This window comes from Sphaeramia orbicularis, chromosome 19, assembly GCF_902148855.1.
Source record: "Sphaeramia orbicularis chromosome 19, fSphaOr1.1, whole genome shotgun sequence".
Lineage (NCBI taxonomy): Eukaryota > Metazoa > Chordata > Actinopteri > Kurtiformes > Apogonidae > Sphaeramia > Sphaeramia orbicularis.
Genome location: NC_043975.1, coordinates 23,755,111 through 23,782,523, shown reverse-complemented (window position 1 = coordinate 23,782,523; position 27,413 = coordinate 23,755,111). Strand labels below are relative to the sequence as shown.

Below are 27,413 nucleotides of genomic sequence, written 5' to 3'. Positions count from 1 at the left end.
ACCGCCACAGTTTAGTCTGAACCACGGATCAACAAATGGCAACTTATCAAAGATAACAGCATCACATAATAACTTTATACCTTTATAAGTCACCTGTAGTAGAAACATTACAGTTTCAGGATTAAACTCTTGCTTTTAGCTTTTATCATGTTGTCACTTTCTTTGGCTCTAAAAGTTGTTTCTTTGTGGTTCTCACCCCATGTGATTGCTTTTTTTATGCGTTCATCAAAGGCATGAGTGACTCACTACTCCCTCTAGTGGCCACATAAATCCATCGGACCATGGGTATTAATTAATTCACTTCATATCTCTACAATCCAATACACTGGCATCTTTGGCAGACCTTCAGGACTCTTTATTCTACACACGCTAATGATACTTTTTAAGTCATACTTGAATATTTTAACGTCAAAATACTAAATATAGCTCCTTTCGACTAATATAGGAACTTTTCACACCTGAATATCTGAAGAAATTCTTGCTTTTTTATCTGATCTAGTTATTTTTGGTCTCGCATAGCAAATGTACGAGACCACTAAAGAGCTGTACATGACATAACAACATGTATTGTGTTTCCTTGTACTTGACATTGATTAGTTTGTAGTCGTGTGCATCTGACCTCGGAACAGAACAGTCACTTCATTATTCATACTATTATTACATCAACGGTAACATGTGCTTTCATCTTGTTTTCTGATCTTTATGTTCAGCTCTTTGCTCTGGATGATCACTGGTGCAAAGTAAGTTTCACACTAATTTGGTTCAGATTAAACTGAAGAGTCTGGACCAGAAGAGTTATTAGTTTTCAGTTTAACCCATGAAGACCTAGTTCTACTTTTGTGGCCGTTCCTGAATGAATTTTTTGCTCTATTTAACCTTTCTTAAGTGATTTATCACCATTTATTACAATATTATCTTCTGTTTTTTGCATTCTCAGTGTAAATCAGGTATTTTCTTATATTCAATTTACTGATTATGTAGATCAGGGGTCACCAATCCTGGTCCTTGAGGGCTGGTATCCGCCATGTTTTAGATGTTGGAAGAGGGATACATCTAAAACAAGCAGGATACTGGCCCTCAAGAACCAGGATTGGTGACCCCTGATGTAGATGTTCATAAAAGTGTAGATTATAATTAGGGTTTTTATATCAGAACCAGAGAAAACTGAAGAAAAGTGACTTTTTCAGCAAAAACTATCATTAACTAACATAAACCAAGTGTGTCCATCCACAGTCATTGATCCAACTCCATGGATTTTACTGGTGAATCAATGCTGTAGAAGATGACGGTGTTTCAGCATTCACTACGGAGCCTCTGAACATCCAAATGGGCCATATCTGATGACCATGAAACTGCATTTTACACCAATTATTTACATGTATTGATAGGATTAGTGGATCAACAGATTAAAGAGTTTACATTACATTTACATTTACATTTATGCATTTGGCAGACACTTTTTTCCAAAGCGACTTACTGGGGAAAAAACAAAAATGAAATAAAATGCAACAATAGATTAAAAACATAAAACAGCTGTACAATTAAAACAGTCGTACAGAAGAATAAACAGCAAAATAATAGACTAAAATACTAGAATAGATTAAAAAGACATAAAAGCAGCTGTACACTTAAAAACAATGAAATGAAAATACGAAGTAAAAACAACAGAATAAAACTGCATTGTTCTGGAGGGAAATCAGGGAAATAATTGAAACAATTATTTCTTAACAAGTCATATTAGACCCAAAGTTATTTCTGTTTGACATATATCCAGAAAAACATAAACATACAACAAATGAACAGATTTTTATAGACTTCAATCTATTTATTGATAAAAAATGCATTTCCTTGTTTTGGAAAAGAACTCATAAACCAACTGTTAGTCAGTGGATACGGCAGATGCTTTCTACCCTTCCACTAGAAAAAAATTCCTACATTCTTAAGGGCAAACAGGAGTCATTTGAACATGTTTGGAATCCTTTCATTGTGTATGCTAAGAATCTAAATTTACTGGAGAACAATGGAAACATTTGAAAAAGTTACCACTGTGGTTTCTAAAGGTGGATGCTCAGATTTCTGTATCTTGTATAATTTTTTTTTCTTTTTTTTTTTTTTTTGGAAACATAATAATGTTTGTGTTTGTAGTCAACAGGTTGCATGGATCTGATATATGAACTGTTTGTTGTTTGTTTGTTAAAATAATAAAAATTTAAATAAAAACATTTTGGCAAAAAACAAAACAAAACAACAGAATAGACATGATAATACATTTAAAATGTAATGTTTGAAGGATGACATTAGATGGATGTTTGGGTCTTTATGGGTTAAGAGACATTTGGCAACAGTATTACCACTTATCTGGAGGACAACAGTGTCATGCAGCTTCCAGAACTTCCTCATGTCATGGTTTGATATGCACCATTATTCGCATCACCCAGCCATACAGGTCTAAGTGTGCGATACTAGACCGCTGTGCATTATTAATCCGAGCAGACAGATGATTCCAAGGGGCTTCCACCCAGCCACCTTTCAGAGTTTCCAGTGACACCATTATTCAGTGAAGCCTGTTAATTTGAAACCACAGCCATGGGAGGAACGCTGACAGGCCGACAGATGACTCTGATCAGGTTAATGAAGTTGTATCATCACTTAGAGTTCATCACGCAGAGAGAATCAGGTGTTCAGTTACCATGAAGTGTCAAAGATAATAGAGATATTAATGTTTACTCAACAGTTCACTCAATGTATGCTCACTTTTTGGCACCGATACCATACCAAGACGTATAATTTCATACGAGCCTCTTCGGCGTACTCTCCCTGGAAGATCTGAGCTTTACGCCGGAAACCCTGGGACTTCTCACTCAGGAAATGAACTGTCAAAAAGCTCTAAGTGGCCACATACTAACACCTGGACTCCACTCCAAGTTCTTGAAAGAGATACCAGATGAAGATTCTGCAGCGTAGCGACTACTTTTCCCCCTTTGCATCAAAGTAGCTCGGCTGAAAAGGCCATAAACCATCTTCTTTATTCTTTTTAATTTACAGCCAAAGCCATGCTCTGTGGTTAAACATAATGTCAGACTCCAGGCCCAGCGGAGTATATTTCAAAATGTCTGGCTTCTGTACGGTGCTTAAATGCTACTTTGAAAATATTCAGTGAGCCAGTAGAGGCATGCATGCCCGAATCAGTCGGTAGTAGCTGTAGTGTATGTGTGTATGTGTGTGTGTCGGTATGTGTGTTACATAAACATGTTGCTCACTTCAGTTCAATTTCATAGTACGTCAGCTGCCACTACTGTGAGACGAAAGCTTTAAAAGGGAACGCTGGGAATGAACGCTGCTTTTAGTGACTCATTCATACTGTCTTTTAAAACCTCAGCCATCGATCATGTTTTTCAGTGTCTCTAAAAATAAAACAAGTGATTTTTACATTTTTACACATGTATTATATTCAGAATTAAAACTATTGTTATTGTAGTTGAGGGGACTAATATCCTTAATATCCTGTCCTCACTCATGCAGATATTTTTCTGTACATTTGGGATTGTTGTCCATGTGTAAATGCAGTTTTAGATAAAAAAAAAAAAAAAGAGATATTTAAAAACTTCAGTATGTGTGTATTTGTGTGGAGGTTAGAATGTGTGTGTTAGTACTTTGTGTGATGTACCTGCTCCAGATTAAAACCTCTGCTTCTGCTAAAACCATTATTATCCACAGTTCTGTTCACAGTTTGAAGTCCAACACAAATCATGTTTTTTTTCAAGCGTTTGTAGACATTTTTATGTTGTTGTGGGGAAAGAAATATTTTCTAAAATGACAGTCCAGACTGGATTTTTTTTTTTTTTAATAAAAAAATGTGTTTATGAGTTTAGAACTAGTAAGTAATTTTATTAATGATTCAGTACAGTATGTATGCATGCACGCATGTGTATTTACATGATGTTTGTGTTGATGTGAGCTCCATTCACTCCATTTCTGAGTTAATAACGCTGATCACAGCCTGTACACTGATTTGTCCATGGAAGACTAATTTATTTCTGTGAAAATCCTCAAGCACACTCCAGGTTCCTTATTCTTTATCTCTACAATAGAAACATGTAACACAAGTTAAAGGTAACTTAAATATTATCAGCATCACAACAATGTCCTAACACCACGCAGACTCCACTATAAAGATGTTAGCACATGCATGTTGAACCTTTAACTAATACAACATAGAGCTGTGGCCAAAATCAGGAATAGTTGTTTTTAATGTCTTAATTTGCATTGTGGTTAATGGTTTTAAATAATAGAGAGCTTTATAAACAGTGGCTTTGCATCATATGTTATATTTGATGACATGCATACTTTTACTTTAAGTCTTTCCTCATAAAAAAATTTAAACTTGTCAATTTCTCAATGTGAAGTTAAAATCTGAACACTGATAAAAACTAGAAAAGCACTGGGAGAGCACAGACCTCCATTCAAATGAAAATCTAAAACCCTGTACAGAGAGGAAACCCAACAAACCCTGCAGGAACCAGCCCAAGGTGGCAGTAGGGAGGAAAAACGTCCATCTGCCATCGACCTGCTATGGTTACTGGACAGAGGAGAGAAAAAAGATAGTGTAGTGAAAGAACACCAAACAACACAGGGAAAGACTGGGCAAGTTGGGAGTCCAGAACCGGACCCAGAGATGCCTGGAGAAAGGAATAACCAGGAAACCAGGAAAATTAAAACATAACAGTCTCTAAATAATTCAAATTCCAAAGTATTTTTCTTTGTTTTGGTGCAGAAAGAGAAATTAAATGATGACTAGAAAAGCATAAAAAGAGTTCAGATCTCTGCCAATCCCCAAAATCCTTCCATAACTTTTTGAGTTCTCTTGCTAACAGACAGACAAACAAACAAACCCAGATGAAAACATAACCTCCTTGGATGGAGGTAAAAATGTTTACACTTACAAACTATCTTTTCACAAAAGATGTGAAAAACCTAAAATTTCTTAAGAATGTAAGTGCAATTTTCACAATATTATGCCTCAGCTTCTTCTTTTTAGAAGTGCATTACAAGTTGTGGATCGACAAATGCCTAAAACATGTAGTAATCTGCATAATATTGTTAAAATGTTGGAGTTTGGAATTAAAACAAAAAGTGAAATTAAATGATGACTACAAAAACAAAAAGAGTGAAGATCTCTGCCAATCCCCCCCCCCCCCCGGTCACCACCAAAATTTAATCATTTGTTCCTTGTGCCAGTGTCAACATTTGCTGAAATTTTCATCTAAATCCGTCCATAACTTTTTGAGTTATCTTGCACACAGACAGACAGACAGACAGACAGACAGACAGACAGACAGACAGACAGACAGACAGACAGACAGACAGACAGACAGACAAACAAACCAACGCCGGCAAAAACATAACCTCCTTGGCGGAGGTAATAACTAAACTGAATTAAAACCAAAAAATAAGCTGCAACTTTAAGTAAAAGTAAAAAAAAAAAACCAAAACAACAAAAAAACAAAAATCAAAACTGAAAATAGACTTAAATCCTTGTCGTCTTGTTGAAAAGATCAAATCCAGAACATCTGAACGAACAAGTGGTGCTCCAGCCCCTTATCTAGCCATGAAATAAAGCTGTTTCTTTGTATTTCCTGAAAACGCTTTACCACAGTGGTTCATGTGAAGGGCTCTGCTAAGAGGCCCTCAGAAAAGAAAGGCAGCCTTTCAGTGCTTCTTCCCTAATTTCCTCCTTGTCCTCCTTCCCACTTGTGAAGTGTCACTTCGCTATCAGACCTCGAGGGTTGAATGCGAAAGGTCGTAAGAACTGAGGGGATCAATGGAAGAAGGAGGGAGGGGTGAAAGTATTTTTACTGGAGACTGGAAAGCCAGTACTTGTACATAAGAGTGATTATTGATAATAGTTCTCTGCAGGAGTGGCTGAATTGTTTGACTTTCTCTCTTTAAACAGGTTAATGCAGTCTGTACTCGGAGCCGCACTGAGCCCTATTTACAGTACGTTATTGTGTTTGGCGGCGTTGCCTCCCACAGGGCGATAACTGTTGCTCGGGGGGTCTTCAAACCATAGAAACCTGACAGCTTTAGCTTTAAATGCCCATAAGAGCCATAGTCACACCCTTCCATCAGCGGTGGATACAAACTGCCCTCGGATTTGTCTGTATTCAAATAAACAAACCATAATTTGAGATTCAAATGCTTTCAGCGTCCGGACATGTGAGACAATTGAAAGCCTTTTGTATCAAATAGAAAATCGACAGGTCCGGGACCAAATAGCTTTCTCCTTTTGTCTATGAGCAAACTAGTCATTTTACTGGGGATGCTGTGTCATGGAGGGCTCGGTGGCAGCCCGTTATCATCAAATCAAATGTGACAGGAGGGGAGGCAGAAGCATCAGACAGAAATAACCCTTTTCCTGTCTGTGTGTTTATCTCCGCTGGGATGAGGGCTCTTTAAAACAGAGGCCAAAGGGCCACTTCGCTGGCCCCTGTTTGATGCTGTCATGTGACAAGGGCTTCTGCTTTGTGTCTTATCGCTGTTTTTGGCATGTCTTTTAACTTGGGAGTATTCTCAGAGGACAAAAGTGCAGGGCGACAAAAGAACCAGTGCGTGTATGTACGATGATATATTTTTTGTACTCAATGAGGTCAAAACTGTTATTAATGATAGTGTGATTAAACGTTGTGCGTCTTCTATATTTACTCTAACGGGACTGAACCAGTGTGAGGAGTCCATGGTCTACAGGGCAATTTCGGCACACGTTCCACTTAAGAGCTCTCCAAACAGTTCCTCTCACTCGAGGCTGAGAAGGACCAAGAAGTGCTCCACTCAGCCTCAGATAAGCACTCTCTCACCCTTCGCTCCCCCACCCTCCCCCGTTCCCTGCCCCCCATTTACCGCCCCTCTGCCCTGACCACTGCCCCGCTCACCCCTCAGCCCAGGGACAATGGCTCACTTTCAAAGAAAAGCAGGAAAAAAAGAAGAGCGCGGTGTCACAGAATTGCCTGTTTGCTGACGGAATCTTTAAAAGCAGCACCTCATAAATCAAAAAAAGAGCATAATAGGCATTGTTTCTCCAAGAGCTACTTGTCTCCTCCTAAAAAGTCTTCTTTTTTCTCCTTTCCTGCCTCTTTACCTCTTTGGCAGTCCTTTACAGAGAGACTAGGCGAAGTCAGAGGTGGGGATTTTTTATTATGGGGTGGCCTCTTCTTGCAGATTTGGCGCCTTTTTTAGAGTTTCCTCACCAATTTCTCTTTCTCCCGAGCTGTCCAACCATCCCCTTGTTTTATGCCCCTGCAACCCCCAACACTTGATTTTTAAAAAGGATTCCCTGAGCTTGGATCAGCATAATCTATCACTATGCACATTGTAACTCAGGCCCTCCTCCCTATCTGCGTGTTGCATTGTGGAGTTGAAATCGGATTAGATGGGAAGCCATTTGCCTCTTCTGTGTTGGCTCTGGACTCTTTTTGTATGTTAGCATAAGGAGCGACAAAAAAAAAAAAGCTTGCAGGCAGAGTCACCATTGTGCATCGGGGGTAATGACAAATGGCGTGCAGTTGAAGTTGAACGTGTTTGGTTTATATTCCTTGAAGACATTGAAGAGCACTGCATAAACAGTTTAAGTTGCGGTACAGAATATTAAATGTGCGTGTGCTTACTATGTGTTGGTTGCCGTTACGTCTCCAGAAACAGTTTTGCTGGCAGGAAGATCTGTCATGCTCTTGCATAAAACCACATGCTGTATCTGTTTTGATTTCAATAGGCTATTAATGATCTTTTGGAAACAGCTTTGCTTTCCCGCATCCACTCCACTCAACCCTCTGATGTGTCAGCAATCAAGAAGATATTATCATAATTAGATCACTGGCACCGCATTAGGATTACACAAATCTGCCAACACCATTCCTACAAACCATTTTATTAGTTACCTGAAGTTACCCTGGGTGTTTTCTTTTTTTTTTTTTTTTTTCCTCATCATTCCCTGATGCAGAAAGGGAGCCTTCTTGCACACAGATATGAGCGTTGATGGAGAGCTGGTGTTACATGAATTAGCCATGAGCTAGATGGACATGAACTAGATTTCAGCTTTTAGAATATATTTCTGAGGAACAGCTGTGAGGCACTATAGAGGAAAGGACGCCCGCAAGGACTACAGACGTTTGAGCGTTCAGAAAATGTGTCCAACATGGCAGTTTTGAACTCTTTTACCTGCGTCACATGTAAATATTCTCCAGTGGATTACTAAGTGTTTGAGTGGGACAATAGTACAGTCTACACAATGGTGTATTAGTGTCATTGTGCTCACAACAAAAGCAAGACTCGAGGTATATCGGGCTAACAGGAGTCTTATCAGTGAGAGTGTGTTCACCCTGATAGACCACTGACCTGGGTTATCGCTCAGTTCCTTTGTTTATCTGCTTTGAATGCATTAAGTACAAGAGGCAATAAATGTAGCTGCAATAGAGGCCATCGCACCCGCTGAAGCGTAAACTCAAGAACCAGTTAGTGACGTTGGTGCATCTGCTTTTTTTGTGTTATATGCTTTATTTCATGGTTTTGGTTGTCAGAGCATACCTTGAGTTCTTCCTACTCCATATACAGCAGGGGTGTCGAACTCATTTTAGTTCAGGGGCCACATTCAGCCCAATTTGATCTCAAGTGGGCCAGACCAGTAAAATAATAACAGTGAAAAAAGTAAAATTACTTAATGATAAGGTTTACATCGACAAAGTTTCCTTAAAAGTCTGAATAACATGAACAACTTGAATTGTCTTAAGAAAAACAAACTGCAATTTTAACAATATTCTGCCTCGGTTTTTCAGTTTATTATTTACACATGTGCGTTACAATCACACAAAACATTTAATAACAGGCAGAATATTGGTGAAATTGCATTTACTTTTCTTAAGACATTTCCACTTGTTCATATTTGTTCAGGTTATTCACATTTTTTGTAAAAGTATTGTTTGGTAATGTAAACATTTTCATGTAATTTTACTTCTTTACACCAAAAAAATAAAGAGAAAATTTGGGGTTGTCATTATTTCTAGGTTATTATGATAATATTTTACTGGTCTGACCCACTAGAAATCTAATTGGACTGTATGTGTCTGTATGTGTAACCTGAATTAAAATGATTTTGACACCACTGATTGTTAATATCTTCAGTGTAATTTTTGCATTTCAAAAATTCATCCCGCGAGCCGGATTGGACCCTTTGGCGGGCCGGGTATGGCCCCCGGGCCACATGTTTGACACCTGTGATATACAGGGTTATTCAAAAAGCATGAACTGATTTCATTATGCAATATTTTAATAAGGAAAAGCAGTAGAAAACTCCAGCCAAGTCACAAGTATTCTACTCATAATCAACTTTTATTTCCTGTCTTACAACTGTTCAATGTGGCCACCACCTGCAGCATGGGCAACATCAATGCGTTAAGAGAATTCCTCCCAGATGCGGATCAGCATATCACGATCCACTGAGTTGATCGCTTTTGTTATTTGATATTTAAGGTCATTGAGATTAGTGGGTAGCGGTGGAACATAAACGCAATCTTTTATGTATCCCCACAAGAAAAAATCACACATTGAGGTCTGGGGATCTCGCAGGCCAAGCACAAAGAGCAAGGTCTTGGGCCCCCTTCCGACCAATCCATCGCCCCTGTTGCAGCCATTCAAAACTTATGCCGCGTTTCCACTACATGGAACCAGCTCGGCTTGGCTCGACTCGGTTTTCCTGGAGACTGTTTCCATTACAAGATACTACCAACTTTACAGTACCTGGACATCACAGCGATGTGGCACGTTACTTCCGTGTCGTCTGTTCAGAGAGTTGCTGAAAACTCGCTCGTTGCGTGTTGTCTCATCTGAATTTTTACGTTGGCCACCAAAGACTGAATCTCCTCGACCGACCATGGTGTAGTTTTGGGCTGTTATCATGTGGATTAATGTACCGCTATATTTACTGTCCACTTCCACATCTGTTTTTCGTAAAATGGCAGGTCACAGAGAAAACTGTCTGACCAATCACGTTTTAGTATCTGGTCCCCAGTCCTGGAACCTCAGCGGAGGTGATACTAAAAAAGTAGTACCGGGTACCAGATTTCAGGTCCTTTTTCATAATGGAAACGCAAAAAGGCCAAGTCGAGTTGAGTTGAGCCGGTACCACGCAGTGGAAATGAGGCATTAGAAAACTCCTTTTTCGAGTGGTCACTGACTCATTCCATGACGATGCTAGAAAATTTAAGCAATGCGTCATGAAATCGGCTCATTCTTTTTGAATAACCCTGTAATTTAAACCCTTCCAATCTAACTAGAACCAGAAACATATTAAGATTATTTATTTGTCAGTATGGGTGACACAGTGGTGCAGTGGATACCATTTTTGCCTCACAGCAAGAAGGTCCTGGGTTCGATTCCAACACTAGTCGACGGGGGTGGGACCTTTCTGTGTGGAGTTTGCATGTTCTCCCCGTGATTGCGTAGGTTCTCTCCGGGAACTCCGGCTTCCTCCCACCATCCAAAGACATGCACTGATAGGTTAATTGGTTAATCTAAACTGCCCATAGGTGTAAATGTCAGAGTGATTGTTTGTCTCTATACTGTATGTCAGCCCTGCGATGAACTGGCAAAATGTCCAGGGTGTACCCCGCCTTCGCCCGTAAGTAGCTGGGGTAGGGTCCAAGTGACCCCCGTGACCCTAGTGAGGATAAAGCAGGTTCAGAAAATGAATGAATGAAAATTTGTCTGTATATGTGTAGACATGCACCACATACTGAAATTAACCTTCTGCTTTTAAACCATCACTAGAACATGCATGAACACACCGCCCACACACTGCAGACTAGGAGTACTGGGCTTGCCATATCGAGCAAATCAGCTAACAATTTTTGTGCTAGTCCAGGGAATCGAACCGGCGATCCTACAATCCCAAGCTGACTCTCCAGCCTTCTAGGCCACGGTCCCCCCCCATATCTGAAGCTACATACCTAGTAGAGTATACATAACACTTTTTCCCTACGGTCGTGGCCAAAAAGAGAAAGGTGATCCATTTCCCCAATGTCAATCAAACCGCTCTTATCGCCTGAGCCATAATGTAGACTCTGCGGTTGGCCACCAATTCTGAAACCTAATGCTGAGGGAGCAGAGTACATTCGCTTTTCCTACAAAACTAGCTGTTCTCAAGTACTTCATGATTATAAGTCTGCATGTAACATATCTGTGTGAAGCCCATTAGCCAGCCCTCACCCAAAACCAAACCCACTCTTGTCAAAAAACAGATTGCCTTTCTGAAACAAGCCTCATCATCTTTCAGCGCTCCAGCATTTTTTGTGGTTCATATAGGAGGCGGGGCACTATGTCTGAGTCAGCAAGGCATAGTGGGCATGGATTGTTGTTTTTTTTACTTCTTCTTCTCTGTGATGGTATAAAAATGAGAGTGGATTTTGATTAAGTCGGACCACTTTGGAACATTACATACAGCTGTGAGGTAGATTCAGAAAGATGATCTCCGGGAAGACATAACAGATAAAGACATTCTGTCCTTTTCTTGGCACATTTTATGTATTTTTATTTTAACTTGACTTGTTAATGATATTTTTTATACTTAAAGTCTATTTTGTTTGTATTTATTCTTTCATCTGCCGTTACAGGGATTGATGTCAAACAAAATGTCACTGTATAATCATGTGCAATGACAATAAAGAATCTATCTATTTATAATAGAATCCACACATGCCATGATGTCATTTATAAAAACTGAGCTGTGAAGTTGAAAATAATTAGCAAAGTAGTTAGATCTACTGACAAAAGAGACTTCAGGAATCTAAAATGACATGCATTTTAAAATTCCTCTAAATGCTTCCCTATGATTATGCGTAAATAAAGAAGGAAAATAACTCTGCTTTATGCGGGTCGTCTGTTTTTTGTCAGAAGTGAGATATTGTATGAGTGAGTGAGCATGTTGATATTGGAAAGCTGCCTGCACTAATAGGTTTTTGAGCCCTATAATAAGGCTAAACAGGCTCAGTGACTCATTGATTACAGAACACAGTACACTCCATCAACTTGATTACATTATGCAAGGCCCTGCTCCATCTTACCCTTCTCTTAACCTTCTTTTTGTGTCCTCTTTCATTTTTTTTCCAGGGAGCTGATGCCTAAGACACTGGAGGGCCAGATCACCATGGAGAAAACTCCCAGTTACTTCGTGACCAGAGAGGCTCCAGCCAGGATTTCAGCCATGTCCCGGGACACCAAGCTGATCGTGGTAGTGAGGGACCCGGTCACCAGAGCTATCTCAGACTACACACAGACGCTGTCTAAGAAGCCTGACATTCCCTCTTTTGAGAGCCTCACCTTCAAAAACAGGACTACGGGGCTCATCGACACCTCATGGAGCGCCATCCAGATCGGCATCTATGCCAAACACCTGGACAACTGGCTGCAGTACTTCCCCATGGACCAGATCCTGTTTGTGAGCGGCGAGCGTCTAATCAGCGACCCGGCCGGAGAGCTGGGCCGAGTGCAGGACTTTCTGGGACTCAAGAGGATCATCACAGACAAACACTTTTACTTTAACCAGACCAAGGGATTCCCATGCCTCAAGAAGGCAGAGGGGAGCAGCAAGCCCCACTGCCTGGGCAAAACCAAAGGGCGGACCCATCCCAACATTGACCCTGAGGTGGTGCAGAGGCTACGGGACTTCTACAGGCCTTTCAACATGAAGTTCTACCAGATGACAGGACATAACTTTGGTTGGGATTGATGTGAAAATCACAGACATTTTTTTGTTGTTTTTTTTTTCCTCTGTAATTCAATGGCAAGATGTTGAGATATTGCTATATATATGTAAAATGTACAGAAATCTATTTTATAATAATTTATTTTTATTTCTAAGCAATTAATTCACTAAGATGCCTAACCATATTTGTACATAACATCTGGCCCTCATGTTGTTTTTAACATTCCTCATTTTAGTTTTGAATTCTCTTGCTCCTCCCTTGTGGTCCTGTAAACTCAGTGGATCTAATGGTGCATCGCAACGCAGATAATCAGCGATGACTGGAGTTGGTTTAAGGTGAAAAATGTTGAAGCACCATATTACGGGTACAGAGTGCTCACAGAGAAGTGGAGAACACCTATCGATGTACATTTACAGAGTACAGAGCCACCTGAGGGTCAAGGGAGACAGTTTTTAAAGCTATTTTTGCATTTGGCAAGTTTCCACGCAATATATTTTTCTTTCTCTTACATTACTTTTGCATCACCTAGCAAACACTGACATTTTTGATAGCTTTGTGCAGTATGTTCCCTACCATCACCAATCATTACCAAACCAGTTCTTTACCACTATGTTTTTAAAAATACTGACCTGAGTCATGGCGTTGCAAGTTAAAAGTGCTAAACAATGCAAGAGTAGTGGACTGCAAAGGGATTGTGAAGAAAGGTAAAACAAAATGTATTGCAAAGGAATGCAAAAGTTCCTAAAAACACTCACCATGACACTTATGTGGCTCCATAAACCTTCATTTATATCATTTTAACTTTCTTCTTTTCAAACCTGTCATTCTGAAAGTGGATCTTCTAAACAACATTTCACTAAAACATACACATTGTACATTTCATTTCTTTCTGCACTGGCATCGGTCTATGCAGCGTCTCATGTCCCTTTCCACTCAATAATAGGTAGATCAATAGGCCTAATTGATCGTCATTGTGTCACTCATGCTTAAAGTATACAGCTGCCCTTTCATTCACAGTGCTCCTGCTGCCTGCTCTAATGAATGACCCATCCATCAAACATTAAATCCTATCCCAGGCCACATAAGGACCCATGTTAACATTATGCTAATCGGGTAAAGGTAACTGGCAGATCGATTGAGCCTCCTCTCTCTAACTCCCCATTAGAAGCAGCGCTGGCTCACAGCCAGGCTCCTGCCCTTTCTCCTCAGTTCAAAGGTCACACAAAGTCTGAATCAAATTTCCTTGATGGGCATTTGATTTGTTGCAGAGCGTAGCTGGAGCGCTGTGGGTTAGCGGGCCTGTGTGCCTTCTTTGTAAAATCTCTTGCGTGAGGTAGCACAGGCATATCACGGTTTTAGATATGACAAAAAAAAAAAGCAAAACAAAAAAAAACAAGCGCGCCTCGCCTCACTGAAATACAGCTTCTTCAAACAGAAGTCCGCCGAGCAGCATCTCAGATCTCAGACAAACGCGATCAAAGGAAGAGGGAAGGTTTTTGTGAAGCACTCTTAGTGTAGCAAGAATTGCCTCAGGCAGGAGTTGAATCTAACCTCTCCGGTGTCATCAGAAACCTCATGTGCCATCGTCCATGGCCTATATACTTAATGCCTTATCCACTCTTGTCATCCTCGCACATCTCATCTCAAAGTCAGATCTCAAACCTTTACTTGTTGCCAAAAAAAACTTTGGGTTGATATCATATTTCACATAGCATGAGTTGCTATCTCTGCTTTTTTTTCTCCCCCTGCATTGCTTCTTTGTTTGTGTCTTTCTACTTGAATTCTTGATATGCAAGAAGGAGAAAATGCGTAGTTATCATTCTTTGATGTGCTTGCCCCATCTCTCTGCAGCTGGTGGCATGCTATTATAAGGGCACAGGGAGGCGGCGATTCTATGCCACATTACGCTGTGCTACGCTATGCTATGCATGCTCCGAGTGGTGGCCATTATAAAAACGCTGGGATAATGAAAAGGGATTATTAGCGTCCAGAGGGGGTCTTTGGGATTTTTAAGCAAGGCCCAGACTGAATGTACACCATCACTACACTCAAAATCAGTTCTAAAGTCAGTTTTTCATTCTGTTTTCAGTGAAACTAAATTTGATTGTCTATTCCTGTTTTATGTTGGGAAATGTTGTGCCTCTTTAACCATTCAGCCGGACACTGTTTGTCTGTTTTCTGTCATTAAAAACCTGAAGGTATCCCACTTTTCTTGTTTTCCAGTTGAAACCAGCTGCCTGGTTTAGCCTCAAACCAATGTTTGTCAGCAGGGGAGATGGAGGCTTTCGACACTGTAAACTTTTTTTTTTTTTTTGCAGGTCTGTTCTTTACCTTTATTCTGCCTGAGTGATGAAACGTCTAGTGCAAATTTATCTGGAGAAAGCCTTCATCTCCCCTTCTCTTCTTAGTGCAATGTTTAATTAAAAGTAAGCATTTATTATGGTCTCTCTCAGCAGGTTTCACCCTGTGTACACATGCTGTCACATTCTGGAAGGAAAGTTGAACACCTCACATTTTCCCCGTAAACCGATGGAGTTTTGCGTTTGAATTCTGAGGGAATATCTCGAAAAATGAAAACTTGCACTCGTGGGTTTATTCCATGTTGCTGCATGAGTTATGGTTGAGTTTTATTCAACCTGTTTTGAGATCTAAAAATGTTAAAAATGTTTGTCTTACCCACATATAATATGTATTTAGTCTAGCAGATCTGTATGTACAAAAATGAAAAAGACATGTAAATCAAGTATTTTGTGGTATGTACATCAAAGGAATTAATTTTACACAATGCAAGAGCAAAATGGAACAGATGTTTCTAGATGATTAAATACTGAACATTCATAATATTTCTTTGTATGAAGAAATTAAATAAAAGTATATATTTTACCAAAACCTCATGTGTCTGATCGTTTTCTTGTTGGGTTCGTATGATTTAAAGGAAAGATTACACACTGTATAAACATAAAACTTCAAAGTGTATGACTCAGGTGTGAGTTCATATTAGAAATATTTCAAATAAAATCCATCACATAAAAGTCTGGCCATAAGAGTGAGTATTAAGTGGACTTTTGTAGGCTAAGGAGAAAAACATTGAAGTCATTTTTCAAGTTTTACAACAGGGCACTGTTCTGAGACATGTACATCACATTCCTTTGACATATTTGTATCTGGGTTGCATTGGTCCATTTTAGTACCAATATGACCGCAACAAAAGAAGACAGACTCAGTTCAGGATGTAACTTGAAACACCTGCAATGATAGGGGAAGTGAAATCAATTGCAGCCATTGTGTTCTCGAAAAAATTACGCTCATGCCCCTTTCCACTTTTCCTTAACCTTAAGGAAAATGTCATGAGGTTTACGTGCAGATGTGATAGGGATGAAAAGGAGTTCACAAAAGATGACTGCAGTCTGAGAGAATCTGACTTTACAGATGTAACATGGGTCCTCTGTGGTGGTGGTGGTGGACTACAAAATATATGTTCTGGATATTTCGTCCCATGTGTTCATTGTAAATTGCGGGCGGTCATGGCTTAGGACAGTGTTTGTCAACCTTGGGGTTGGGACCCCACGTGGGGTCGCATGGAATTCAAATGGAGTCATCTGAAATTTCTAGTAACTGATAAAAATAAAAAACTTACGAATAAAAAATACATGTTGAGTTGAAAGAGACAGTCCCAATACATAGACATGTCAAACTGTGAAGCTGAAACTGAAGCACTGTGGTACTGTTTATTTTTCAAATGTTCATTGTGGTTGGTTTCAGATGCTGCAGCTCTTTCATAATTCATAGTTTGAGTTATTGTTTGTTCAGTATTAATTGTCAGCCTTGTAAATCCAAGCTGGACTGACTGTACATATCCTGATGAGGGAAAATAAAATTCTCACTTTGTGCAGTAATCTACACCTGGCTTTTCTGCCTTCACCCAAATTATATATTATATAAAGGGTGTCCCATAAGTCTCCATACATAGGAGACATAATACATTCCATACATATATGGTTCTAACATGTATTTCTTTATATTTCTTCTTTATAGTTCTTTAGCAGTGGAGGACACGCATTGAAATGTGTTCCCGACAAAATAGCAGTCATATAGAGCATATTATATAAATAAAAATGGTTTATGTCAAGAAACATTTATTTTTCCTATGTATGGAGACTTATGGGACACCCTGTAGACTAAATGTCATCTAAAATGAACGTTTATTTGCAACATAGTATAGCAAACTATTACATGATCAAAACCAAATTAATTTTAGCAAAAAAAAAAAAAAAAGTTTTGAAATTTGTGACATTAAAATGGAGTCACAAGCCAAAAAAGGTTGGGAACCACTGGCGTAGGAGGTAGAGCGGGTCATCCAATAACTGAAGGGTTGGTGGTTCGAATCCCACTCTGTCCAAGTCATGTGCCGTTGTGTCCTTGGGCAAGACACTTTACCCTCCTCGCCTCCAGTCTCGCTCACACTGGTGTATGAATGCATATGAATGTTTGGCGGTGGTCGGAGGGGCTGTTTGGCGTGCATTGGCAGCCATGCTTCTGTCACTGCTAGTCTGTAAAGGTAGTTTACCACCACCAGAGTGTGAATGTGAGAGCAAATGAAGAATGGATCAAGAATGTAAAGCCCTTTGGGTGCCTTGAAAAGCACTACAGAAATCTAATCCATTATTATTAATAAATTGTTTCATGCAGGTTATGAACACAGACTGATTTATGCCGCATGTATACACGTAGTTCATATAAGGAAAAACAGGCATTTTCCCATGACTTTTTGCCTTTGAGCCACATAAAAACTCCGGTTTAGGTCATTGAAAGTGATTATTTGTGAAAACTTCAGCCATAGTGACGATTCTGGAAAACTCCTAGCTCTATAATAGCACTCCGAGGTGTATTTATGCAGGTTTGTGTGGATGAAAAATTCAGAAAATGATCTAGTGTAGACAATGTCCAAATATCTATTTCTATAAATACCCAGCTAAGTGTAAACGTGGCCTTATAATAACTTGTAGACAATAAAAATAACAATTGCAATAAACATTTTTGGACATGTAGCTTGTTTGCATCTCACATCGGCTGCCATTTTAGTATGTTCATTTATTTTTTTTATTTATTATGTTGATATTTTTGTATATTCATATTTTGTATTGTCTTACTGTGTGTTTTATTTTGCACAGATGGGAGTTTGCAATCTCATATATTTAAGTACAATGAAAATGTTCTATCCTATTTCTATTTCTGTTTAAATATATAAATTGATAAAATGTATCTAAAAAAACTTGATATTATTAGAATAAAGCACTTCTGTGTCCTCTAATTCCTGTCCATATTAGTTGATGTTGTTTTTAGCTGTATTTAGAACATTTCTGTGTGTCTGTGGTTCCTAAAACACTTACAGAGCATGTGACCTGAGGATGTGTTCTCATTGGTGGATTAAAGTTTACCTGAAGTTGCAATTTTTGTCACCCGTAGCCAATCAGAACACTTTTAATAATCTCATCCTTATGTGATTGGATGATTTTAAGTGGGACTCTGCACACACACAATTACATACACTCCTGTCCATTCATATTAGCTGATATAAATCCCATTTTGTATATAAGTAAATGTATGCAAGACGGGCACATCATGTTAAATCTACAGTCTACTACAGTTAAAGTTTACATCAGGGGTGTCAAACTCATTTTAGTTCAGGGGTCACATACAGCCTAATATGATCTGAAGTGGGCTGGACCAGTAAAATAATATAAATAGAAGGATAAGAACTGATAAATAATGTCAACTCCAGTGTTTTCTCTTTGTTTTTGAGTGAAAAAAGCAAAATTCCTTAATGAAAATGTTTACATGTACGAACTACACTTGAACATAACATGAACAAATATGAACAACCTGAAAGTTCTTAAGAAAAATAATTGGAATTTTAACAATATTACGCCTTAGTTTATCATTTATACATGTGCATCACAACTTACAGATCACAGTGGACCTACAAATACACACAATATTGAATAGCAGGCAGAATATTGTTAAAATTCCACATGCTTAAGACATTTTTGTTCAGGTTATTCACACTTTTTGTAAGAGGCTAGTCTGTAAATGTAAACATTTGTGTAATTTTACTGTTTTTAAACTAAAACAAAGGTAAAAAAAAAAAAAAAAAAAAGGTTTTCATTATTTATAGGCTATTATGATAGTATTTTACTGGTCTGACCCACTGTAGATTGAATTGGCCTAAAAGGATTTTCACATCCTTAATTGTTAATATTTTCAGTATAATTTTTGCATTTCACAGATTCATCCCAAAGGCCGGACCGGACACTTTGGTGGGCCGGTTTTGGCCCCCGGGCCGCATGTTTGACACCTGTGGTTTACACGTTCAGTTAAAACATATGATTACATTTATGATGACACTTCAGTCGATACGTCCTCACAGTTTAATTTGGTTGAATTTCTCCTATCTGAGCAGATGATTCAGTTTAATAACCTTTTTCTTTATGAAAACATCTCTAGCTGAGGTCAAATCATCACTGACGACTAAAAAGCAGATAGTATTTATAGAATTATCATGACTGCCACTTAGATACTTCATTTCACCCTCTTAGAATTCTTCCTAATTTGGCTTTTATATCTGACACATTGAACCAATCCAGAACACAGTCTCCTTGAGCCACACAAGCTCCGCCCACTGCTTCTCTCATCCATTTAGTGTCACCTGGCTCACCTGAAACCTCAGCTGAAAGAGTTTGATCAATTGCTTTCCAAACGTTGATGGAAATGGTTCTGTTTGTGCCGTCCACTGTGATGCTGCTGGGTTTAATGAACCTAAGGAAGGTTTTCCAGCTGGTGGTGTGGGATAAGAACACCACCTGAAGAAGTGGATTTTCTGCTGAGTTACCAGGGATCAGGCTCCACATCAGCACAGTAAGATAAATGCTATTCATTTACTGTTAGCATGCATACTGGCTGCTGCTTCTGTGGGGTTATGTCACAGGTGTCAAACTGCGGCCCAAGTGCCAAATTCAGCTTGCCGAAGGGTCCAGTTTGGCCCCTCGGATGAATTTGTGAAATGCAAAAATTACGCTGAAGATATTAATCATTTTAGTTCAGGTTCCACATACAGACCAATTTAATCTCCAGTGGGTCTGATCAGTTAAATACAATCACAATAACCTATAAAAACTCACAACTCTAAATTTTTCCCTTTGTAAATGTAACAATTTTCATGTCATTTTACTGTATTTACACTAAAACAAACTAATATTTCACAAAAATAACCTCAACAAATATGAACATTTTGAAATGTCTGAAGTTTAATTTTAACAATATTCTAACTGTTATTAAATGTTTTGTGTATTTGTAGATCCACTGTAATCTGCACTGTAATTTACATGTGTAAATGATAAACTGAGACATAATATTGTTAAAATTGTACTTAGTTTTCTTAAGAAACTTCAGTTTGTTCATGTTATTCACATTGTTTTAAAGGATAGTTAGTAAATGTAAACATTTTCATTGCATAATTTAAATTTTTTTTTTTGCTCTAAAACATAGAGGAAAGTTTGGCGTTGACATTATTTATATATTATTATATTATTATTTCACTGGTCCAGCCCACCGCAGATCAAATTTGGCATAATGTGGACCCTACACTAAAATGAGTCTGACACCCCTGGGTTTTGTGAATGTCCATTTATGGTGCTCTCTGTTTGATTTGATTTCATGTTGTTGATTTAACTGATTATTTATTTGGAGTGTCATGTTTTTCTAGTTTGCTGTTCTATTCTCTTTTACTGTGATGTGGTGTTCTAGTTTTTAGTGTCTTTGCTTGCATTTTGTTGTACTTTAAATTTCAGCTTAATTCTGTCCTGTGTTGTTATTTTGACTCCTGGGTATTCTGCAGTTGTGCCCTTCTGCTCTGTCTGTCAAAGCACTTTGTAAACTCAGTTTTTAACCCTTTCATACATGAATTATGAGAACCTTAGTCAATATTTTTTTTCTTGAGTGTCTTTATTCCTCTTTAGGCATGAAAAAAACAATGCAATTAAATTTTTTTTTATGAATCTATTTTTCGTGGAGTTACAAAAATGTCCACTCAGCTGGACACCATGCGTTTAATTTTTGAAGCAAAGAAACATATATTTAAAACTCATCATCAGAAAGTGATATACTGTGTGAAAACTAATAAATACAAACATTTTAATGCTGCTATTTGCTAAATTGCTAATGTTTCCTCACATTTTATCATATTCTAATATTAGTTATTTCTCATTTCATGAAGATAATATCGTCCTGAGACCCAGGAAATTGAGAGTTTTAGCTTTTTTACACAAAAAAATTGTCTTGATTGGAATCTGCATAATGCATGTTTTTTCAGATACATTTTAAAAATTATTTTAATTTATTTATTGATTTTTTTTTTTTTTTTTTTTTTTTTTTTTTTTTTAATGGAATGTTCTTTGCAATGGACAGCATTTAAGTTAAACTGTGAAACTTTTGTCCCCTATAGAGGACAAAATGCATTGCTGGGTCTCAGGAGGATATGCAAAAAAACCCAAAAAAACCAAAAAAAACCTTTTTGTTAATTACAGTCTAATAACAATTAGCAATTGATATGCCCTAAAACACGTTACTGCAGATCAGGTTTATCAAGAGCTGCAAAGTTACAGTAATTGTATGAATTGCAGTGTTTGGAATGATGCATAAGAGTCCACTGTGTTGGCTGATATGAAACTAAAACAACAAAACCCATGAATAAACAAGAGAACAGCTGTAGAATAACTGTCCACTGTAGTGACCACTATGCATGAAAGGGTTAAAGGTGCTACATAAATAAAAGTTACTATTGTTATTAATAACTACAAGCTCAAATCTGAGAAACTGAGACAGAATAGAAAATGCACATTAATTTGGACTTCATTTCATTGTCAGATCAACTTAAACTGGTTTGTAAATGCACAATGCCCCACTAAAAAAATAGCTGCCATCTGGATTTAACTAAACACAAAGATAAGATCCTTCCATTGGATAATAACTGCAATGATTAATATGTTTCAGCTGCAAGTTCTTTAACTCTAACTGATGCAGGGAGTAGGCTCTCAATTGTTAGATAAGCATGAAATTGACTAGAGAGCATAAACATTTGACTGGTGCGGTAGAAAAAAAGAAACATTGTCATTTTGCCACTGCAGATGCATCCCTTAATTCAAACTAAAGGTGGTCCAATGAAATATACTTTTTTTTTTTTTCTGCCATTCAGCCATGCAACACACACCAATAATGTAATTTGATGTTAGTACAGGGTGTCCCATAAGTCTCCATACATAGGAGACATAATACATCCCATACATATATGGTTCTACCATATATTTCTTCTTTCTAGTTCTTCAGCAGTGGAGGACATGCATTGAAATGTGTTCCCGACAAAATGGCAGTCATATAGAGCATATTATATAAATAAAAATGGTTTATGTCAAGAAACGTTTATTTTTCCTATGTATGGAGACTTATGGGACACCCTGTAGTTGATTTTTCAATGCAATGTAGTTTTATTTATGCCATAATGTCATGTAAAGGCACTTAACACATTCAAATGAAAGTCTAAAACCCTGTACAGAGAGGACACCCAACAAACCCAGCAGGAACCAGCCCAAGGTGGCAGTAGGGAGGAAAAATGTCCATCTGCCATCGACCTGCTGTGGTTACTGGACAGAGGAGAGAAAAAAGATTGTGTAGTGAAAGAACACCAAACAACACAGGAAAAGACTGGGCAAGTTGGAGTCCAGAACTGGACCCAGAGATGCCTGGAGAAAGGAATAACCAGGAAAATTATAAGAACAGTCTAAATAAGTCAAACTTGAAACTATTTTTCTGGTGCAAAAACTGAAATTAAATGATGACTAGAAAAGCACGAAAAGAGTTAAGATCTCTGCCAATCCCCCCCCCCCCCCCCCCCCCCCCCCCCCCCCCCGATCACCACCAAAATTTAATCATTTGTTCCTTGTGCCAGTATCAACATTTCCTGAAAATTTCATCAAAATCCTTCCAAAATCCTTATCTTGCTAACAGACAAACAAACGGACAAACCCTGATGAAAACATAACCTCCTTGGTGGAGGTAAAAATGTTTACACTTACAAACTATCTTTTCACAAAAGATGTGAAAAACCTAAAAGTTCTTAAGAATGTAAGTACATTTTTCACAATATTATGCCTCAACTTCTTGTTTTTCGAAGTGCATTACAACTTGTGGATCTACAAATGCCTAGAACATGTAGTAATCTGCATAATATTGTTAAAATGTTGGAGTTTGGAATTAAAACACCCTTCACTGTTAATATTTTCAGTGTATTTCTTGCAGATTCATCTTGCATATATTTGACCCTTTATAACAGGGGTGTCAAACTCATTTTAGTTCAGGGGCCACATTCAGCCTAATATGATCTAAAGTGGGCCGGACCAGTAAAATAATATAAATAATAGGATAAGAACTGATAAATAATGTCAACTCCAAAGTTTTCTCTGTTTTTGAGTGAAAAAAGTAAAAAATCTGTAATGAAAATGTTTACATCTATGAACTGTCCTTGAACATAACATGAACAAATATGAACAACCTGAAAATTCAGAAGAAAAATAAGTGCAATTTTAACATTTTTACACCTTAGTTTATCATTTATACATGTGCATCACAACTTGCAGATCACAGTGGATTTACAAATACACAAAATATTTGGTAACAGGCAGAATATTGGTAAAATTCTGCAAACATCTCTTAAGTCATTTCATAATGTTCATATTTGTTCAGGGTATTGACATTTTTTATAAAAGGATAGTCGGTAAATATAAACATTTTTGCATAATTTTACTTTTTTTTTCTCCCACCAAAACAGACAAAAATTAGCATTTTTAATTATTTACAGGTTATGATTGTATTTTACTGGTCTGACCCACTTTAGATTGAATTGACCTAAAATGATTTTCACATCCTTGATTGTTAATATCTTCATTATAATATTTGCATTTCACAAATTCATCCGAGGGGCCAGATTGGACCCTTTGGCGGGCCAGTTTTGGCCCCCGGGTCGCATGTTTGACACCTATGCCTTACAGGGTCATCATAGAAATACAATGAGATTCAAAATTTCAATCTGAGTGTGTTATTTGAGGACATAACAAAACTATTTACTTTTGTGAAATTTTTCAAAAATTTTTGTTATGTAGAAAATGACAGTTAATGAAGTTGCCAGATTTGGTTCTTTTAGCAGTAAGTGGCAAAAAAAAAAAAAAAAAATACAAGAAAGGAACACATATTTTATTTATCAGTTTATTTATCCCTTCGAACATCATTCTTTACATTAGTACCATTACAAAACAGGTACACTCACTGGTCATGCAGAGGTGGACCTTACCGACCCTGTAGACCACATTGGACCTCAGACTGTTGCTGTCATTGTCTTGTAATGCATGCAGAAATGACCAAAAACAGTCACTTGCTGATTAAAGGGTAAAGTGCTTAAACAGTGCAAACATAAGCTAAACTCTTATGATTTCTGCTCCTATAACAATGATAAAACCACATCAGTAGGCCCACAGATACTTTCCAAACCTTTACAATACTCATATAAATAAATCCACAGTCCTAGAAATCACAGTTTTTTGCTTCATGTGCATTTTCTATACCACCTCAGCCTTTTCTGATTTAGGACCTATTCAATATTAATGTTTGAGAAGAAATGATGGCAGTTTTGGTTGTGCATTTCCCCAAAGTTGTTGCTGTTGTTTCAGTGGTTTCCTTTCGACTCTCTGCACACCATGCTGCTTGTAGAACTCCAGGCTAATATTTGATTTATTGGCTTTAGGGAGGTAAACATAAATTTTGGTTTTGCACACAGTATTTCACTGTTATACAGAGTTCTGGTTGAAAATTGAACGTGAGATGAAATTGATTCTGAAGCATCGCATCCAAACTGCACACAGAACCACGCATTTGTGTTAAGGCTGGTGTTTTTTTTTTTTTTTTTTTTTTATGCCTCTTGTTCACACTTAGGTGAGATTAGTTTGTTTAAGACGCTGACAGCTCAATATTTGAAGCATGCGAAAATAAACTAGACTTTTTTTTGCTTCCATGGAGTTGTTTAGACATGCTGTGTGTGATGTGTTGGCTTCTATGGAGTGGTTGCAAAAAAAAAAAAAAAAAAAAAAAAAGGCCTTGGTGAATTTTTTTCAGTTTCTGTTTTGCCTGTTTCCTGCTCAGCCTGGCACTGTGGTTATTAAAGTGGGGGGTCTGTGTGGTTTCAGATGACCCATAACTGTGTGGGAGGTTTGGTTGGCTGGTAGCGGTGGGTCTGCCAGCTTATCGGAAGTGCCCCCCCACCCCTCCCCCTCCTCGTTCACCCACACCTTCACTCCCTGTAAAAGCAGCCAATGTTTCCTCACGGCTCATAATGAGATACACCTCCAGGGCTGTTTATTTACAAGGCTCTGAAACACCTCTGTGTATTAACAGGGCATCCATTCACAAAATTGGGAGCGAAGTATTTACAAAATTGTCTACAGAGATGTTGACATCCGCTGAAAATTCGGGATGAAGTTTTGTGTGGTCTTTCTGGTGATTCATATGCAGCTATGTGCCTTTTTTTTTCCAACACATATCTTTATTAAGGTTTTGACACATTACATATATTTTCTGACATGAATTGACAACATCCCCCCCCCCCCCCGACCACCTCTGAATGTTTAAATGGCTATAAAACTAAATAACATAACATAATAATTGACAGACAACATAAGTAATAGTGACCTGAATACTACTCAACATCCATTTTTGTAGATCTGATATATAATCAAACATCATTTAACAAAAAAAGGGATGTGGTCTCACTTTGTAAGTTATGATGATGATGATGATGATGAGATGTCAGGTCTTGATTCAAAAAATTTTAGAAATAAATTCCATATCTTGTGGAAGATATGAGTCTTCCGTTTAACCCTCCGGTATCCGGATGTGCCTTTTAGGCACACTTTGCACTTCATTTTAAAAAACTTCATATTATTTTTCACAATTTAAATAAGGTTAGAATTCAAAAATTGTTCATTTTTGCATGATCTTTAAAATTCTGGCCACTAAGTAAAATTTGCACATTGTAAACAAAAGAAAATTACAAGACTAGCATCCGTCTCCCAAGTGTGCCTAAAACGCATTATTTCTTCCATTTGATCTGTATGATTAGGGCTGACCTTGATTTACAAAAATAAAATCAAATTAGAGGAGGAAAATAAATCAATATATAATATTTAACAGTTTGATTTATAGGTGTGCATTTTACGCACACTTGGTGACAGATGCTAGTATTTTTTAACATTTGACCTTGCGCCAAAAATAATAATGCAAATTAACCAATGTTGCTGTTAATCATTGACTTATGCCAGGCTGCAAAAATCAAATATGTGATCCACTTTTTATGTAGCATATTGAAAAAAAAAATTTGTTTTGTTTTTTGCATTAAAAAAATGTTTTACAATATCAACATGGCATTTCAGGGGCTAAAAAATGTGACAATTATTGAGTATTTGGTATTTTTATTCATGGCTCAAGTTGATGAAACAGAAAAAAGTGTAAAAGAATTAAAAACAAACTGTATGAAAATTTTTTGGACATTATTCCACAACTGTGCGAAAAAGGCACACTTGGTGCTTAGTAAGGGCCTTGCTGGATGGGATACCGGAGGGTTGTGTATGTGAGCCTTTTAATAGCTATGCAGGATGAGAATTCAGCAATCCATGAATTCAACAATGGACAATCAACACTTTTCCAGTGTCTGGCTATAAGACTCTTTGCATGTATTAGACAGAGGTTCACCAGCCGACTTTCATGAGTTCGAAGTGCTAAAGTTTCTGGAATAAGACCTTGAATACAGATCTCCGGGGATATTACAATTTCTTTGTCTATAATATTGGAAATTAGGGGTGAAACGATTCTTCGAGTTATTCAAGTACCTCGATTACAAAAAATAGTTGAGGAATTTTCTCTGGGAGGGCTAGGTTTCTGTTCATTATGGCTACTGTCAAATGTGTGGCTAGTTTATTAAGATTTTGACGAGCATAGATTTAGGCAGCGAGCTGTGATTTGCACAGATAACTTCCCAAAAGCACGGCCAAAATGGTGCACGGCTTGCTGAAAGTGTTCTCTTATCTTGTCACAGCCCGATTTTGGCAGAATCCAAGACTGGGTGGGTGGGGGGAGGGGTCATTGCCTTGATTCTCCTGAATATAGCAGAAATGTGTAAAACTGTTCATGCATGGACTTGTTCCAAGTTCCTATTCAAATGTTCTTGCCTCTTCTATGCCACAACGCATTCCTGTTAAGTCTAAATTGTAAATTCTGAAACTTACAGCTGCCACAGTTAAGCTGCACAACAAAAAGGCAATGTTTATGCCTTTTTTTTAAAATTTAATGCCTTATATTTTTGATACTTACAAGAAATACTAAGTTGAAAGTAATTAAATTTTATTTATTTTTATTTGTTTTTATTTTTATTTGTGTTTGCAATTGCCTCTCTGGAAATGGTTCTAGTCAAGAAAATACAGGGTGTCCCCTAAGTCTCCATACGTAGGAAAAATAAACGTTTCTTGACTTAAACCATTTTTATTTATATAATATGCTCTATATGACTGC

General features: G+C 37.8%; 1 protein-coding gene across 1 annotated transcript in view; it reads left to right on the top strand.

Moving 5' to 3' along the window:
- The window catches only part of hs3st3b1b (heparan sulfate (glucosamine) 3-O-sulfotransferase 3B1b), a 40,437-nt gene extending 25,033 nt beyond the window's left edge, over positions 1 to 15,404 (top strand). Inside the window, exon 2 of the mRNA XM_030122354.1 lies at positions 12,154 to 15,404. Coding sequence (XP_029978214.1) covers positions 12,154 to 12,772 — 619 coding nt within the window. The 3' untranslated portion in view covers positions 12,773 to 15,404. The remainder of the gene's footprint in view (positions 1 to 12,153) is intronic.
- Positions 15,405 to 27,413: the final 12,009 nt, after the last annotated feature.